Here is a 12,436-nt window from a genome sequence, read left to right on the forward strand (position 1 = left end):
TTTAGAGTTATACACTAAACTTTATATGGAGTTTAGATTTATACACTAAAGCAGTACAGGATTTGCAACATCTAAAAGCTAAAACCCTAAGGGATTTTATCCCCATCTCTCCCTTCAAGCACCTTGGAGACCACGTTTGACAGCAACGTCACCACCGAGATCAGCGGCCGCAGCATCCTCAGCCTGACGGGGCGGCCGACGCCGCTGTCCTGGCGGCTGGGCCAGTCCAGCCCGCGGCTGCAGGCGGGCGATGCGCCGTCCACAGGCAGCGGCTACGCACCGTCCCCGGGCAGCGCCTACCTTCCATCCACGGGCAGCGCCTACCTGCCCTCCACGGGCAGCGCCTTCCCACCGCGGGGCAGCGCCGGCCGTTTCGTCAGCGCTGAGCCGGGCGCCGCACGCTACCTGTACCCAGCGCCGCTGCGGCGGCAGCTGGCCACGCGCGGCAGCGGCCTCTGCCATGTGGACATCGCCGACAAGGCCGGCGACGACATCGACCTCGAGGGCATCGCCATGGACGCCACCGGCTACATGAGCGACGGCGACGTGCTGGGCAAGAACATCAGGGCTGACGACATCACCAGCGGGTGAGTTTGCGCTTCTTGTGGCTCTTTGTCACCGCTGTGTTTTCGGAAAAATCCCTTCACCAGGGTTTCTTCTCCTGGGAAAATGAGAAGACTCAGAGAAAATATTATCTCATAATATTTAATATTATCTCATTTGCTTAATATTATATAATATTAAATTTTTCCTAATATTATATAATAATAATATCTCCTTTGCGCAATCTTATAAAATAATATTATCTATTATATCTATAGATATGTAATAGATATATCTATATCTATTATACAATAATATTATCTATAGAATTTGCTTAATATAGTATAATAATATTATCTCATTTGCTTCTCCTGGGAAGAGGAGGAGCCTTGGAGAAAATATTATCTCATAATATATAATATTATCTCATTTGCTTAATATAGTATAATAATATTCTATTAGATCTATAGATATATAATAGATATATCTATATCTATTAGATAATACTATCTATAAAATTTGCTTAATATTATATAATAATATTATCTATTAGATCTATAGATATATAATAGATATATCTGTTATATAATTATATTATCTATAAAATTTGCTTAATATTATGTATAATATCATCTCATTTGCTTCTCCTGGGAAGATGAGAAACCTTAGAGAAAATATTATCTCATAATATATAATATTATCTCATTTACTTAATATTATTATATAATATTATCTATTATACCTATACATGTATAATAGATGTATCTATATCTATTATAATATCTCATTTGGTTAATATTATATAATATTAAAATTTGTTTAATATTATACAATAATATATATTATATCAATAGACTTATATAGATATATCTATATCTATTATATAATTGTATTACCTATAAAATTTGCCTAATATTATAAAATAATATCATTTCTTTTGGTTAATATTATATAATATTTAAATTTGCTTAATATTATATAATAATATATATTATATCAATAGACTTATAATAGATATATCTATTATATAATTATATTACCTATAAAATTTGCCTAATATTATAAAATAATATCATTTCTTTTGGTTAATATTATATAATATTTAAATTTGCTTAATATTATATAATAATATTCTCTCATTTGCTTCTCCTGGGAAGATGAGAAGCCTTAGAGAAAATATTATCTCATAATATAATATTATCTAATTTGGTTAATATTATATAATACTAAAATTTGTTTAAAATTATATAAGAATAGTCTCTCATTTGCTTCTCCTGTGTTTGCTGCTTTGGAATGTGGTCTGGAGAGCATTTACCAACAGGTGCATGTTTGATTGGTTCCATGTGAATTGTTTTTACTCAATGACCAATCACCATCAGCTGTGTTGGACACTGAGGAGTCAGTCACGAGTTTTTATTATCATTCTTGTTAAGCCTTCTGTCTATATCCTTCTCTCTTTCTTTAGTACAGTTTTAGTACAGCATTCTTTAATATAAATACATAAAATAATAAATCAGCCTTCTGAGAACATGGAGTCAGATTCTCATCTCTCACCTTGTCCTGGGGACCCCAGCAAACTCAAGAACTCTGTTTATAGCCCTGTATTTCCGTGATTATTTTGAGAAATAAAAGCCAACACCAAAGATATTCTACTCATTTTAATAGGCCTTTGGAGAGACAACTCGTTATCACAGAGGGATTTAAACAAAATTCAAGTTTTTAAGCCCATGTTAAGAAAGTATCCCTAGATGTGAAGATATTCAGGCACGTGATTGAACGTTTTCCAGAGTCAAGACTCACAGTGGTTGCAACATTGATTTGTGCCCACGAGATGGAGGGAGTGAGGCACATTTTATACTTAGCTGAACTCTCCTGCTGCCTCAACTCTGACAGGTTATTTTGCTGTAAGGAAGTGAGTTTGCCTCTCTGTGCTGGGCAAAATAGCAATACGAGGAAGAAAATGTTTCAAGAACCAGTCAGTATGCAGAAATATGAAGTGATAGACAATTATTAACAAGGTTTTACATCAGTATTTTATCTCTGCCTTGAGTGGAAGAAGCATTTTTTCTTTGCTCCAAACTCAGTTTTCAATTCGTCTACTTTCAGTTCCTACTATAAAAGTAATTTTTTCTTAGCTCAAGTACATTAGCATTGGATTTATGTTAAAAATTATCTTGGAGATTTAAATGGTTTGGTGTTTTGTTTGTTTTTTCTTGTTTGGTTTGGTGGGTTTTTTGTTTGTTTCTTTGTTTCTGTGAGGTTTGGTTTTGGGTTTTGTTTGTTTGTTTGTTTGTTTGTTGGTTTGGTTTAGATTTTTTTTTTGTGGCAGTCCTGTCTGACCATCTTGCATCTTCTGCTTTTTTGTAATTTTTTTTTTTATTAGTGACATTTCTAGTGCTGTTGGCTTTTTTAAAAGACATAATGTCTCTTACTGGAATCCAGCTGCTGCTTTGTCATTAACTTAACAGTTCAGTTACACCATCTGGAAGCCTCTATTAATTCTGCCTGTTATGAATATTTGGATATTTTCACACTTTTTGAGAAGTCAGACACCGTCTTTATACGCTTCATTAGGGAAGCATATAGTAAAGTAGCTGATGCAAAAATCAGTGTGAAATTCTGTTTCAGATAAAACACCAGTAGCTGTTGCTGCATTAATAATGCATCAAATCTCTAAAGCACCCTGTGTTTTCCTCATATACATCAACTTACACCTGGATTTTGTAATGTTTTTTGTAGGAACAGTTACTGCTTTTCCTCTGGACTATGAATTCCATTTAAATTTGTGGCTGTAGTTTTGGTCTGGAAGCAAGGAAAGTAAATTCTAAGTAGCACTGTGGTTTCCATAAAACACCTTGAGTGGTAGTTGAGAATTACCCCTGGCAGAACTGTTTCAGCTCAGACTTCTGCTGCTCAGAGAGCAGCCCCAGTCTTTGCAGACCTTAGTGTATAAAATTCAGATTCCAGGTTGAGGAAAAGGAAAGAATAGAAAAGCTGTCAAATTTATTAATGATTTAGGCAGAGAAATCTGTACCTTCACTCATCTCTGTGTATCATTTCCTTTTCTGTGTCTGGTCATCCTGCAGGGTAAAAATTGGGAGTCTCCATAGTCTGAAAGTACAAGAGTGGTGTTTAGATTCTGGGCAAGAAAATGGTTTTGCCAGTTGGTGCCTCTGTCACCAAAGCAGTGAGTTATATACCTGGAATGATTAACATAGCAGAAGAGTCATATACTCTGCCCTACCTCACTCCTGGCCTTGAGTGCTGGGATATCTTTAATTGAGTATCTGACTCTTTTTTCCCCACTAGTTTTTAAAGGAGTGAGATACTTTTCACTTTTTACTCATGTAGTAGCCACATACTGATAAATGAGATCTCAATTTAAGCTTCTTAGAACAAGAAATGTGTACAAGTAAATTTTCTTTTCCACATCTTTTGCCTTTAGCTACAGGAGTCTATTTTGCTAAATAGTGTGGGTTGATTTGTCAATTCATATAGCACTGTTGGAGTCATTGACTAATTTCCAGTTGGTATTGTAGGTAAATCCATTCTTGGAAAGATGCAGCTCCATTTCCAGGTTGTGGACAGGGTTTGGAGATGGGCAGTTTGGGGTTCCTCTACTTGCTGCACTTGTGGGCATTTGGAGGGAACCTTGCTGCAAGCAGCCCCACAAGCCTGGGGTTGCAGTCTATGGAGGGTAATCATGTGAGAAGGGAATATTGCAGTATTAAATTGCAATAACAGCATTCCAATATTAATGGAGAAGGATAAAAAGATAAGGTTGTTACCTTTGGTGACCCCTGATGACGCTGGGTTGCCATCTCCAGCGTGAGCAGATGTTTGGTAGTCTTTTCTGTAAGTTATGTTCCCCAATGTGTGTTTAATTCAAATAGTAAGAAAAAATAGGATGGCATTGTGTTTTTGTGGGAGAAGAATAATAAACTGCTTAGAAATCAGAGAGGTTGCTTGTAAAGAAAGCATCCGTGTGACTTGCTGCAGAACAAATCACTAAGATCAATGGTAGGGCAAACAGGCTCAACATTTCCAGAAGCCCAGCTACACTCTGTGCAGAGCAGCACAAGAGGGTATTTAGAGCATGAATAGCTCTTTATTAGCTGGTATGTGTTTCACTTTGTCATTTTTCAGAATTGCTACAATCCCGGAGTCTGAAAACCTTGGATCTGTGTTTTCATTGGCAAACTGATAGGGAAGGAAGCCAAAATATTTGCTACAGCCAAAATAAATCCAATAGCCAAGAAAAACTAGTTTAGCCCTGTGATCCTGGTGCTTTCTCTGAAATGTACTGGGTCATGGGAAGCTTCATTTGGCCTCCCTTAATGAGTCTGCTCAAGCAGAGCTCTGGCAGACACCAGGATTGCTTTCTTAGGGTTAAGGAAGAGAATCTTTGCCAAAGGGACAGAGAACAGCTCTTAAACTAAGCAAGTCTCTAGGGGGTGGATCAAAGGTAAGAAGTTGCCTTTTTGCAGGGTCTAAAACATAACCCAGTGATGAAGCAGCAGGAGCAGGATTTGTGTGAGCTGGGGAGTGAGCACCCAACTCCACTCCTCTGGTGGCTGACTGAGCTGGAAGCTGAGAGCCTCATTGGAAGGTGGCACCGCAGAGCCCAGAATTGCCTCCCCTCTCTACCCTAAAGATTGTCCCAAGTGGAGGATGTTAATTCTCATGGATCTTTTGCATTTGTTCAGAAGGTTTTTATCCACTTCAGTCCCCCTCTGGCTACTAACATACATATTCCTACCTTTTTTTTTTTTGTCTCCTTAGCCCCAGTTTTCTCTAATGAGATGTAGAGTTAATTTCCTTTATATCTCTTATTGGAATGCAGCAACAGGGCTGTTGATAAAAAAAGAAAAAAGCCTTTTATAATTATTTTCTTTTCATTTGATTAATCCTCTGTCCCTGTTTTCATTACCTGAAGTGTGCAGCTTTCTATGCAGAATTAACAGCGTGGATACACTGATTAGTGCTGGTCACAGGTTTTCTCAGGAAATGGCTTTGGGTCTGCAAACACACCTTTGTCAAAATCATTTTTTTGCAGAAGCATGGCTGTTCCAGCTGTGTTCTAACAATGGTCGGGGCGCTGTGCTAAAATTCTCCTTGCAGCCACCTCCTGTGGGTGCAGTGGTTATTGTTGGGGGATACATTTTACTATTTTATTAATCTCCCCATATTTGATGATTTTGTGGTGATATATTCCCATTCCACATGTCTGTTTCTATAACTTCCTAATGTGTTTGCATGCACAATCCTCATAGGGTTATGATTGCTTCTTGTTTATTCAAACCTTTATGCTCCCTGGGGATTGTTTAACAAGCACTGGGAGCAGTTGAATTTGGAACATGCACGAAGGATGCTAAAAGGGACAACAGGCCACTTTGGGCTGGGGACTCAGACTCTGCCCCTGCTTCTGCTCAGGTCTCAAACTCACCCAGAAGCACTGTGCCCTTCACGGACCACAACCATCATTGAAGAAGAGTTCTGAAGTAGGCTTACATTTAGGAGTTACATCTGTTGGGAGGCAAAAAAGAGCTGAAGTTGAGGACTGATTTCACTGAACATTGAAGTGTAGTTGGTGTTTGTAGGATTCTTGCAGCTGTTCCGTGGTTTTGTCATATTTAAAAGTCAGACAGTGACGCATTTTCTTTAGATGTCAGGGTCACAGGTGGTATAACAGACCTCCCCTAGGGCTGAGGTTTCACAGGAGGAGGAGGAGGACTCTGCAGTTTGCTGCTAATGAGAGTTTGTTGTTGGTAACAGCAAGTGAGGGAAACCCTTTCCTTCTAAGCTGTCTGCAGCAGAAGTGGTTCCTGCTCCAGGTAACTTGTGGCTGGCTGGAAATCAGGGGTGCCTGATCTAATCTTGGTCTGAGTGAGAATTTGGGTGCTCTGTGCATTGGTTCAATGCTCTGTCTCTAGGCTTTTCTGACCTGTATCTTTCCATCGTTATTACCACTATATTCTTTCTGTACACTTTGGGTTACTGTGGGTTAGTCATTTACTGGACACTGCTCTTTAAATGATATGGTTTTAGTGATAAGCTTTCATCTAAATGCAGTGGATGAGTGAAAATTCCTTTTATGGCTCTAGCACTTCAACATGTCTAAAGACTCATTAGGAGGTTTATGTTATTTTTGTTCTGTGTTTGAGCAGAGTGTTTATTTGAACTGCCTTTCATCTTGCTAGGGCTGACTATTTCTACATTGTGATCTTTTCAACATTGCAGAATAGTATCTGTATATGGTAAAAGGATAATTAACACCAATAATGAAGCAAACTCAAAAGTCTGACTTTCATGAAAAGGAATAAGAAAACATTAATTTCTGACTTAATAGCAAACAAGTTTGCAACTGAGTTTGGATTTAAAGTTAGAGATTACTTGGTGCTGTGAAAATGAAAAGAAAAAATTATGGCAGATGTTTAAATAAAGATAGTATTCTAATTCCAAGAACTGTACTTGCAGTTCTTTGCAGGAGTATGATATTGCACAAGCATATTCAATATTATTAATTTTGTATAGTGTTTTAAGTATTCTTAAATATTGTACTCACTTCAGGAGTAGTTCTTGTGTCAGCTTCATCCATAAGACAGTGTTTATCATTTATTTCAAGTGATATTTCAGATCATATGCTCTCATAGAACTTTCCTTGCAGTGTGATTCAGCATAGGAAGACAACGTAGGCCTATGAGTTATAACCTTATACATCAGCTTTTTTTTTTCAGTATAATGGTAAAATACCCATGTTAGGTGATATGTAGTGTTAATCAAGACAGTGAGTGCAGTAGCTGTGGTGTTTTATGTTTGTTTACTTCTACACACTGACCTACTGTTAACAATTACCAAAATACCATTTAATAACAGTTATCCCATTTTGGGCTTTTTTCTTGTAAGAAACACCTCAGCAGTGTTTGAACTGCTGCATCAGTGCCAGCAGGTTGTTGTAATTTGAGTGTAGGGACAAAATAGGGTCCCTATCCGGGGCTAGCCAGTAGAGGGGGATGCAGTCATTCACACTGTGTTGATGTGGATCATCTGCAGGGAAAGAGTGGGCAGGAGGGAATAATCCAAAGTCACTGTGGAGTTACTCTTGCTCTGCTGTTGATGCTGCTGAGAACCTCTAGAGAAGCTGCACCCCCTCCTTAATCCTGTTTGGTCACAGGTCATTCCTCTCCTGAACAGAATTGAAGAGGGTGCTGAAAAATGGATCGCTTATTCTATAGCTTAGCTCAGTGATTTTCATTGAAATGGACTCTGAGAAGGAATTTAGGCATTGAAATCAAAATTGGCACGTGCAAAGCCCCATTGAACAACTGCCTGATTCTCGTGGCCTTCAGCTGCTTGGTGGGTGTGAGTTTCCACCTGTGTTTCCCTGGGGTCCAGAGTGGCATTTGCACACCTGAAAGGATTTGAGTTCCTGTCTTGTTTCCGGTCTTACTCCTGCCATGGGCTGTCTGGGCTGACTAGATTTTAAAAGGAGTTTTAAAAGCTGTGGTGGAGCAGGCTTCCTCCTTGAGGTAAAGGTGAATTTGTGGTGAGGGTGCCCTTGGCTGACAGATGGAGTGAGTGTTGGAAAGAGGATCATGCACTGGAGACTCTCCTCTGGAGCAGGAATGGCTGCAGCCATATGAGAGACGCTTCCTTTCAGTCCAATATTCTTTCAAGTATTGACAGCTTCTCTTTGTCTATGTGTATCTAAGACTGCTCATTCCCCACAAAACTGGTTTCTTCAAAAGCTCTGTCAGAAGCTGTTGTTCTGAATGTGGGGATGGATGTGGAGGAGCAGAAGCCACCCAACTCCCTTACAGGCTGCACTGTCCTTGGAATTCCTTGACTGCAGACTGTGTGGAGCTAAGAAGGTATAGAAAAAAAAATAGCCTTGGACAGTGGTGCCCAAAAATTGTTATTTGATGGCTGCTGAAGGACTTATGTGCCAGGCAGCTTTAATATATCTCCAGACAGAAGAGTATTGATTTCACAGAAGCCACTTATTTCTGCAGATTTCTCTTTTTTTTTTTTTCTCATGGAAAAAGGTCTGAGAATTAAGTAGTTAATGAGATGAACTTGCTTTGCTTCTAGACTGAGTAAGCAGCACCAAATCGCTATTAGTGATTTACACGTGAGAGGTTTCTCTAAATAAACTGTGAAACTAATATATACTTATTAAGTTTTGCATATTCTCATTTTTCCTGTCTTACCTGTTGTTAGAACAGGTATCTCCTCCTTTCCAGCAGTGATTAGGATTTTTGAGTCTGCAAGTAATTTGTTCAGGTCTTACTCCATGTTTGGGTTAAGCATCTGCAAAACAATTCATACCTCATTCATTAGTTTGTTAATTTTAAATAGTTAGTGATTATGGGTAAAAGTCTATTAATTTATAAATTATAGGCTACCTTAAATATAAATTTGATTTTATTAAATGAGCAATAGGTTTGCCTTTCTATGAATCTGAACTGTAATATTAGGGTCTAATATTAGGGATTAAGGCATTGTATTGGAGCCTCTACCTGCAAACTCAGGACCTAATCCTGTTCTTGAATGTTCTTGTTGAAATTCACAGGGATCAATAATGGAATTTAAACCAACCACAGGCTTGTAGACAGTGTCTATGTCCAACCCTTTGGTTAGAGAGATCAAGTACTTACCAAGTACTGATTCAAGTCAGGCAAGAATAGTGATTGGAAAGACTTTGGGGTATATAAACATGGGGAAAGCCCATATGGTCTAATGCCAGTGTTACGATGAAAAATGCAGATCAAATTGATACTAAACTGAGAAATTTGCAGTTGTCATCATCCAGCTGCTGGGGTAGCATTTCTTTTTAAGTCAGATTTAGGGCATATAGTTGCAATAACAGGATGGTTTTGATCCCATGTATTTCAGAAACAGCACTGGGGAATTCTCTGCTGTGGATTTTTAGCACTGGCAGAGTTTTTCTTTGATACTCAAAGCTCGTTAAGCCTCTTGATCTCGTTTAACTGACTGTAATGACGAGACAGATGAAGCCTAGTGAAAATGGAGATTTAAAGGAAAGCATTAATGGTAACAGTGTTACTGCTACATCAATAAGAGAACATTTCCTCCTGTCGAAGCTGATGTTGATATATTAAATAATTCCCTCAAGCTTTTTGTTTCTTAAAGTTTCAAGCTCTTGGGTTGCTGGGCAAGTCCTCTGCCCAGGAGACACCTGGGCAGCTTTTTCCACACCAGCCTGTAATCCAAAGCACCAAGGTCAAGACAGGAGCACCTGAGCTGCCAGAGTCAGGTCCCATTTGAGGCATGTTGCTGTCCTCCTGCTTGTGGGATTGGGACTATGGAGCTACAGGATCCAGAGCAGGTCAGGGTAGGCTTGCCTGGTTTGTTATGTGTTGCTGATTTACCTGCTGCTCCATCTCTTCCTAATCCTTAAATAAAGAATGCTTTTCCCTTGGCTGTTTGTTTTCAAACTTGGAAAATTCATATTCATGCAGTAAGGAGTGAAATGAATATATATGAAGTGGTAGAGTTGTCTGACCATAAAAGTAAGTGTGCTGTTGGCTGGCTGCATCTGTCAGTAAGTAGGGAGTGCAGACAGGAGTCAAGTGATTCAGACCACTGGATTTTGCTGATCCTTGGCATGACCCATTCCTGTTTCCTCAGTGTGCCTTTCAGGAAAGGGGAATAAATCACTTCAGCATCAGAAATACCCTAAAAATATTACACTTGGAAGGGCTTGTTATGGCACTCAAAATTTGAGAGGCACAGAAAAGGGTGTATTTGGCTAAAGAAAAGAGAAGCTTAAAGGTCCAGGTTGTCCAAAGTAAATTACTTTATGCCTGTAATGCAGGGCAGGGAGCCACTTTCTAATAGGAAAAAAATGTCACCTAGAAAGTGGGCTAGAAGTCCTAATTGTATGTTAGAAATGCATAATACTGCTCTTGTTTAACCTCAGTCTTTACATATTGACAGAAATTTGGTTGGATTTTTTTCCCTTGCTGATGAAGAGTGAAGCTATAGTGATGAGTATTCATACATTAATTCCTGGAAAGATCAGAAACTCCTTTTAACCAACCTCATCAATGCTTCACTTTCCATTTATTAAATATTATTATATTGAGCTTCATTAAAGGCAGTCATTCCTCCCTGGCTGCTGGTACCATTCATAAAGCATCTGTGAGATTAAATTTTTTGTACAAATTTCCTATCTCTATAAAAGTCGGAGTCTGGATACTATGTTTTTCCCTAGATAATATATTTAAACTTTTTCTTATTTTGGGGCAGGTAAAAGAATACTTTTAAGTCCTGTTTGTTTTTCACTGAATGTGCTTGCAGAATTCTTAGCAGTCATTAAGCTAGCAAGGCTTTTATGGTAAATTTTGTAATGATTTTTAATATGAAAAGTTAGATAAATTACACTTAGGCCTAGTACCGTTGTTTGAACTGCAATGTGCCATTGTAGAGGACAGGCCAATATTCTTGGGTTCCACATTGCATGGATGTGATAGGACAATAAATTCCAATAACTCTGAGTACTGTTACAGTTATATACAGGATAATATTTCCTTGGTCTTGTTTCCCACTGAGTAAAACATTGGAAGATTGTTTTTTTAGGAAAATGTGCCCTCATTATATTCTTCTTTCCCATAAAGCAAAAATCTGCAGCAATAATAATGTATTCATAACGGCAAGATAGTTTGTTAAAGCCAAGACAGGTGAAGTTTGAAGGGACGGAGAGGAAGGGAATGAAAGCAATGGCTGGAGGTTTGTGGCACCAGGAGCTCTGAATCTCCTCTGTGCTAACCAATGGATAATTACAAGGGGTTTTTTTCATTTATTTTAAATGTGTTTTTCTCCACAGACTTCAGAGGCTACTGCCTTTCCTTCTTCCTTCACCTTGCTGTTGCATGCAGGACTTCAGGCATCATTGGTTTTGGCATCTTTTCTGAATTAAACATTCCTGGGTAGAGGATATTGTGTGAAATAAAAATAAGATATAAAACTTTCAAACCGTGATTACACAAGCCTGTTTCAAAATACAGAAGTCTATCCTGTGTTGTTCTGGCATGTAAGAAACTTGTCTTATTGGTATGGGGGTAAAAGTCATTATTTATGGCTGTGCTTTTTCACAGCCATAAACAATGGACTTGTTTAGAAAAGTGTCATGATCTAGTTGTCAGAGGTGCTAAAGCCATCCAGCTTCCATTGGCTCATGTGAGATTTATCAGTGCTTGAAACCAGTTTCAATTTGAGCTGCTGCAGTGTTACTGTAATTTTTAGCTTGCTGGGCTTATGTGTAGAAGATGAAATACGCTGATTCTGGTGAAAAGGCATTGATTTCAGCATGGCTAACTCTTAAGAGGACTACATTAATTTCCACATGTTCTGAGTGATAGGTATGAAAAACAATCTATTTCAGCTGTAACAGATCTTTTTTATCAAAGGACCAGCATGCCAGGAATCTGACAGCAAAGCCAGAAGCTGCGTTTTCCAGCACACGTGCAAAGAGTATTCATACAGAAACTTGTTTCGTGTGCAGACAAGTAGCTGCAGTAAACCAATTAGTGCATGTACATTCGATGTTTTTGCAAAATACTCTTTGCATGTTTGTATAACACTGTGGTCTGAAACCATTTTTCTCTTTTTCCCCTTTATTTTAGTAGCTTAAGGAAAAAACATATTCTTCCACGGTAAAATATTTAGAAACTGTCAAACACAAGTGTAGAATGCCAAACCTAAGGCAAATTCTACCTGCTACAGTGCAACTGCTCCTTGTGCTTTTTACAGTCTTTGTTTATGGGTTGGGAGAATCCCCACGGATTTGCTGGATGGGGAATAGTCCTGTGTCTGACTTGATGGGCTTGGCAACCTCTTTGTTAGACTCTACAGAGACTCCTGGGTTGCT

At 38.7% G+C, this 12,436-nt stretch overlaps 1 protein-coding gene across 13 annotated transcripts in view; it reads left to right on the forward strand.

Annotated features, from left to right (window-relative positions):
- The window catches only part of NAV2 (neuron navigator 2), a 390,183-nt gene that overhangs the window by 291,500 nt on the left and 86,247 nt on the right, over nucleotides 1-12,436 (forward strand). For all 13 annotated transcript variants that reach the window (XM_030948576.1, XM_030948578.1, XM_030948583.1 and 10 more), the window contains one exon: nucleotides 120-587. In XM_030948576.1, coding sequence (XP_030804436.1) covers nucleotides 120-587 — 468 coding nt within the window. The remainder of the gene's footprint in view (nucleotides 1-119; nucleotides 588-12,436) is intronic.

Source organism: Camarhynchus parvulus, chromosome 5, assembly GCF_901933205.1.
Source record: "Camarhynchus parvulus chromosome 5, STF_HiC, whole genome shotgun sequence".
NCBI lineage: Eukaryota > Metazoa > Chordata > Aves > Passeriformes > Thraupidae > Camarhynchus > Camarhynchus parvulus.